Raw genomic sequence first — 6,625 nt, 5'->3', positions numbered from 1 at the left:
TATTTTTTAAACTTTTGTTTCATTTCATTTATAGCAAGTTGATAAATTTCCCTACCCTCCGAAAATTCAACAAACAAATCAGATAGTGCTGCAATATAAACTAAACAGTTTAAAATAGTAGGATAATATTGCCCAGAAAATGCATTTATAGCAATTTGAAAATGTTCTAAAAAATCTAAAAGAATTTTAACATTCGTCCAATCTTGAGTAATAAGCATTTCATCATCATCCTCACCACCTACCCGAGCATTAAACGTTGCATTAATTGGGTTTCTATATTCATATGCAACTACTAAACTTTCGTACATATAATTCCATCTAGTCGGGCAAGGTTTAGGAACCTTTCTTGCTCTAAGGCCATATTCATCACATTTTTTAAAATATTCTCTAAGTCTACTTCTACGGTTTGAATAAAAAAAGCCAATTAAGAGTCATTCTAACCTTTTCAATTTCTAAATTTAAAATTCGCATACCATCACCGACAATTAAATGATAAATATGACAAATACATCTAACATGAAAATATTACTAAATGCAGGATTTAGTGTTGTTGTAAGTATGCCTATAGCACTAGTGTTACTAGAAGCATTATCCATAGAAATTACCATTATTTTATCTCTAAAGCAAAAATATCTACAAATATCTGCAACAGTGTTAGCTATAAACTTACCTGTGTGACGTGAATTAATTATTCTATACGCAATTATGCGTTTTTGCATTGTCCACTCCTCATCTATCCAATGACTTGTAACAGTTAGATAATCACAATCATTACCACTTCTACCAATATCAGTAGTAATAGAAATCCGATTAGGTATATGAGTAAATAAATACCGCAAATATTGTTCATATTCATGTTTATATTTATAAATATCGCTCTTAACTGTTGCGCGAGGCCAACCTTTATAAGTAGGATTAAAAACTCTTCTAATATAATGAATTCAATTAGGATTAGAAGCAAAAGTATAAGGTAAGCACATAATGGTAATCATCTTTGCTAATTCTTCACGATCTCTATTAGGATCGTAATATAAAATACCTCTGGTCACAGTGTTAATTCCTGGTTGAACTAGATTTGAACCTGTACTAGGGTTAACCGTAGAATCTACACTTGTCCCCTCTAGCTGCGCTTTCATTTGTAAAAATCTAGCTTTATCTCTAGGGTGTGTTTTTATGTGCCTAGTCAAACTACCCGTGCCGCTACGGTCTCCAGTATATTTATGCGCCATTAATTTCCCACAATTTTTACACTTAGCCTTATTTTGTTCTCTTACTTGAGTAAAAAAATTCCAAACTAATGATGTTTCTAGGCGTTTAGCAGGTTCTCTATTAAAAGTAGGAGTTTCTACAGGTGGGTGCATCAGTTGGGTTATTAACAGGACTAGTAGGTGTATCATCTAAATCCGGTGCTTGGGTTTCATCATCATCCTTATTTTCCTCATTATTTTCTAAGATAGTTTCATTAGGATAAAGAGCATTCATAATTTCATCATCTAATCTTTCACCTGGGGCACCATTATGGCAAAATTCACTATCGGTAAATTGAAAACAAGGGTGATCACTATCAAGAATTACGGGAGGAGGAGGACGTCTAGGTTGGCGACTACTTTCAACTTGCTTATCTTTTCTAGGTCGGGGAGCCGGGGGAAGGGTAGTTGGTTGGCCACTACTTTCACCGGTTTTATCTTTTCCCTTACCAAATATTTTTTCAAAGAAAATGTCATATTAATTACAATTATGCAAACTAAAACACACAAAAATATATTCTTAAAACTTAAGAGTTGAAACGAGTTTACCGGATTGTCGAACAACTTCTTGAAAATTGAAAATCGTTGAAGACTTGAAGACTTCAATTCACTAACTTCACAATTTTTCACGAAGTTTCAACAATAAAATAAGCAATTCTAGTAGAGAGATTGAGAGAGATTGAGAGAGATTGATAAATTGGTGAGTAAAAATGAAAGAATTAGGGAATATTTATAGTTGAGAAATGGGGAAAAGTGTAATTATATAAAGTTTAGGGGCCAAATGGCTATTTTATAAACTACCAAACGGTCAAAAAAAGCCCCAAACGGCTACTTTTTAAATATGGCCGTAGGGCTGTTTTTTTTTTAATTTTTTTTTTAAAATTATAGCCGTTAGACCAGCTAGGCCCGTTGGGCCCGGACCAGGCCCGCCAGCCGGTCCCGGGCTAAACGGTCCCGGGCTCGTGGGCTTAACGTTGAAGACCAGCCCGCCTCGGGCTTTAAGGGACCGTTAGGACCGGCCCACCAGGACCGGCCCACCAGGCCCGTTAGGACCGCGGGCCCGGTCCGGTTCGGTTTAGGCCCGGCCCACAGTGCAGCATTACACTTTTGGGAGAATTTCTAGTCTCCCAAACTTGAAGAACTTTAATTTGAACCTTTACAGATTTAAAAGTTAAACTCATCACTTATCCATTGGTTATTCATTGGATAAGATGAATTTTATCCATATTTGGCCCGTTTTTAAAAAGTTTACTATCCAACACAATTTTAAGTTGATAATATAGATGAATAACTATTTTTTTATCCACTCTGCCACCACTAGTCATGTCCCAAATATCTATTAGTACTCGAATCTATGGGTATATTGTTTTCATCCAATTTATCCGGCAAAGAAAATATCTTTGTGGATGGATACTGATGATAGGCTATAATTACGTATTTTAGTCGATTATTACACTCTAATTTACTGCACTTTAGTTGAGTTTGTGCTCTAATCGCTAGTGTTTTGCACTAATGGTGTGTTTTATGCTTTGTAGGAGTGATTCCGAGCTATATAGATGTTATGGAATGAATTCAAGTGATTTGGAGCTTTGAAGTCTGATTAAAAGCCCAAGAAATTAAGCCGGGATCGTATTCGGGGATCAACGGATGATAAAACAACAAAACGAAGACTCGAGTAGGCATATTGTGCATTGTCTAGTAAAATGCACATACCTTTTTGCTCAAAACTCCATTTGGGCTCCTCAATATATGGTTGGAAAGCTAACTCAAAGGGATACAACTTTCATGTTTTACGTTTTTCCAAATTCCAAACGGAACAGTGTGAAAAAATGCAGTCGAAACCGTAACAGCGGTAGGACCGCGGCAGAACACTGTTGCAGATTCTGAAGGCCACTCTGGCCGCGGTCCTGGCGTAACCGCGGTAGGACCGCGGCAAGACGCGTAAATTTCAGGGACCAAAGTGCAAAATACGGGATTATTAGCCCAAAACCCTATATTAAACAATAGAACTCGCCCAAAGGAGGCATGTAATGTTTTAAAGAGTACTTTGGCAAGAAAAACAAGTGTGAGAGATCACTCAAAACATCATATTTTCTTCTTCTCTTTATTTTTCTTGCAATTTTGATCATGAATATTGTCATAGTTTATTTACCCATTGTCATGTGTAGCTAAATCCTTTGTCTAGGGTTTTGATGGAACCTATTGAAGGATGAACTTCTTGATTATGTTAATATAGTTTGCCAGTTTAATCTCTATTTGTTCAACTACGTGTTTGTGGCAGTTAATTGACAGGATCCTCAATTAGCTGTGCCTATTTAGTGTGCATAACTCGGGAGAGAGTGCATATTTAAGTGACTGTTGAACAACACCACTCCCAAAGTATAAGAGGGATCTATAACCGAGGGTTTAAAGACGGGATTAGGGATAACGAAGCCTTGGGTGCGATCTGAAGTGAGCTGTATTAAAAGCCAGCTAGCGTAGCTCGGGAGAGTGCGTCTAGTAAATTGTTGTGATTACTCGGGAGAGAATTACAACACGCAAAGTGCTCATGATCGGTAGAGAATACTTAGGCGAAATTATAGGGAAGGATTCCGACAATTGGGGAAATCTTAACTCTAGACCTCCTTAATCTTCTCTCCAACCCGTAGTATCTTTAGTTGTTAATCTACTAATTTAATTATTTAATTAATTAGATATAAGAATCTTAATATTTATAACTTAAGAATTGTTAGAGCTTGTCTTCTTAGCAATATTGAACAATTGTAGCTAAGCCTTAGTTCTCTGTGGGATTCGACTCCGGACTTGTAAACCGGATTATATTTGCAATGACCGCATTGTCCTTTTATAAGGCATAGTTGGACGTGATCACATACCTATGTGCATCCAACTTGAAGGTCAAAATTTTTGAAAAATTAGAGCAAGAGTGCAGCCAAAAAGATAATATCCAACAATTAAAGGAATGGGAAAAAGGTGTGTGCCAAAGATGCAAATATATTCAAGAAGAGTACGTACTAATCAATCTAATATATGTTGTATTCTTAACATATCTGTCTATTGTTATTAAGTTAGGTTATTAAGTGTCAATTACTCGATTAAATTAAGCTTCAATCTCAAGCTAGTTGGTATCGATTATGTGAATATATCTCAAACTTCATTTAAACCCATCTAGGATGGTTACTTGAAGTGTAGTTTCAAAAAAATGAGCAAAATTCAGTTAAGAGATGCAGAGGAAGTAACAGAGGCACATTCGGGAGTCTTAAGTTATGGGTTGGAATTCCAAATTAAATTCTATCGCGACCCATTTGATTTACTGGATTCAAGATCTATTATTTTTAATTATTTAAAGAATTTTTTAACACATATATTATGTCAGAGCCCAAGTTCTGAGTAGACGCTTCCTATAACATGCAAGTACAAGATCACCGTAGAATTTAGAAAAGCAATGATGTTTTAGGATGCCCAAACCGACCGTGTAGGAGAAAATAACAGTTATATATATATATATAGTACTGCCAAAAAGAAACAAGCAAATATGTCAATACCACACTAGAAGAGGAGTCAATTGAGAGTACCAATGGTCCTATTTTGATTTAACTCATCATCTTTCACTGTAAAAATGGTGTCTGGTAAGGATTTTGACGCTGTAACAATAGCCATTATCTCAACAGGAGAACTTATAGTACTCCCTTCCGTCCATAATAAGTATTTTTTTTACATTTGACACATCCTTTAAGAAAATATTAACTCCTAGAGAAAAAAGGTAATTTGAGTAAATGACCCTTAATTATAATTTGCATATTGTTAACTTAACACATTGGAATATGTAAATAAGAGCAAATTTTTAAAAAATAAAGTTAATTTCTTTTTGATTATATAAAAGGATACTTATTAACAAAGAACCCAAAAAATTACTTTTTATGGACCTTAAAGAGTAGTAAATTATTTGTACAACGACAAAAGGATAAAGAGAAAAAAAATAATATATACTAATAATAAATTAGATGAGTAAAGGTTGTTATCCATTATACTTTATAAGTTAGTTTTCTGATAATCATTTTACCATTGACAAGTAATTACAGCACTTAACACGTTTATATTTCGTACTTAATAAAAACAAGAAAATAAGCAGGCCCGCTTCTTTCACCGAGGTGCGAAAAGAGTTTCACAGAAATCATGATCACCTCAATTGCACAAACAACAAAATCAACAATGTGGGGTCCAAAGTGCAAAGGTTTTTCCATAATTATCAGAAATCTTAGGGGCATTCTTGTATCTTATTTCCTTATAAATTGAATGAACACTGGTATGGTCTAAACAAGCTTACTCAAAAACCCAACTTATAAATCATTCCATAACAAACACAGCATATAGCAAAACAATGGGAAATTGCATAGTTTTGCAACAAAAGATTGTCAAAGTAATGAAAACAAATGGGAAAGTTCTTGAATATAAACCTCTGATGAAGAAAGACAACGAAGTGTTACCTCTAGCACCAGAGCCACCAACAAAAGTACCTGTCAACAAGAAGGTTACTTTTGCAGATGAAGTTGAGGAAAGTAGCAAAAAAGGTTCAGATCAGGTTTTAAGGATTAAGCTTGTCATCAGTAAGAAAGAGTTGCAAGCTCTTTTGAATGAAGGAGGAGGATTAACAGTTGATGGCATAGTTCAATATCCTCTTCAGAAAGAACAAATTAGCTCCAATGAGATGATCAAGAATGATTGTATAGGATGGAAGCCTGCTTTAGATAGTATACCTGAATTAGACTAGCTTATAAATAGTCTTTTTGGGTTTTTAGTTTCCCATATTGTAAAATTATAACATAACTACAGTCAACTACAGTTAGATGCAAATTAGTTCCAAAGGAAAAGGTACTAAGAAAACAGGTACTTCTGCTTTAGTTTCTCATCATAGAAGGACAGAAGTACTTATTTTCTTAGTTCAAGTGAAACTTTACAAATTTGGTACTTAATCTTCTTCAATATGTCAACCTTTATTTCTTTTCATGCCGGTAGCATTAGCACTAGTCTCGTATTTTCGTTTCTCCTTATTAACATATTTCTTTTACTATATGTTGTTTCTTTCGCTTCGATTAATCTATCACCTTTTGCTTGCACGGTGACTACTTATTGTTTTTGCTTCTTTTTCATTTTTTTGAGCCGGTGGAATTTATCGGAAACAGCCTATTTACCTTCGTACAAAAGTAGGGATACAGTCTGCGTATACTCCGCCCTCCCCAGACCCACTTGGTGAGATATGATTACACTTGGTTCCTTGTTGTTGTTGTATCTCAAACTTATTTTTTCCCTTGCTTATGGCAATCAGGTTACATGCATGAAGGCTGTCAAGTAACCAGTGATAAATTTTACTATATTTACAA

At 35.0% G+C, this 6,625-nt stretch overlaps 1 protein-coding gene across 1 annotated transcript; it reads left to right on the top strand.

Moving 5' to 3' along the window:
* Positions 1 to 5,625: 5,625 nt before the first annotated feature.
* Positions 5,626 to 6,015, top strand: LOC107808244 (uncharacterized). Its single transcript, XM_016632750.1, has one exon. It carries the CDS (start codon positions 5,626 to 5,628, stop codon positions 6,013 to 6,015), a length of 390 nt encoding a protein of 129 aa, XP_016488236.1.
* The last annotated feature ends 610 nt before the right edge of the window (positions 6,016 to 6,625 follow it).

This window comes from Nicotiana tabacum, chromosome 5 (assembly GCF_000715075.1).
Source record: "Nicotiana tabacum cultivar K326 chromosome 5, ASM71507v2, whole genome shotgun sequence".
Taxonomy (NCBI): domain Eukaryota; kingdom Viridiplantae; phylum Streptophyta; class Magnoliopsida; order Solanales; family Solanaceae; genus Nicotiana; species Nicotiana tabacum.
The sequence above is the reverse complement of the archived record's forward strand: the minus strand, read 5'-3'. Positions and strand labels throughout refer to the sequence as shown.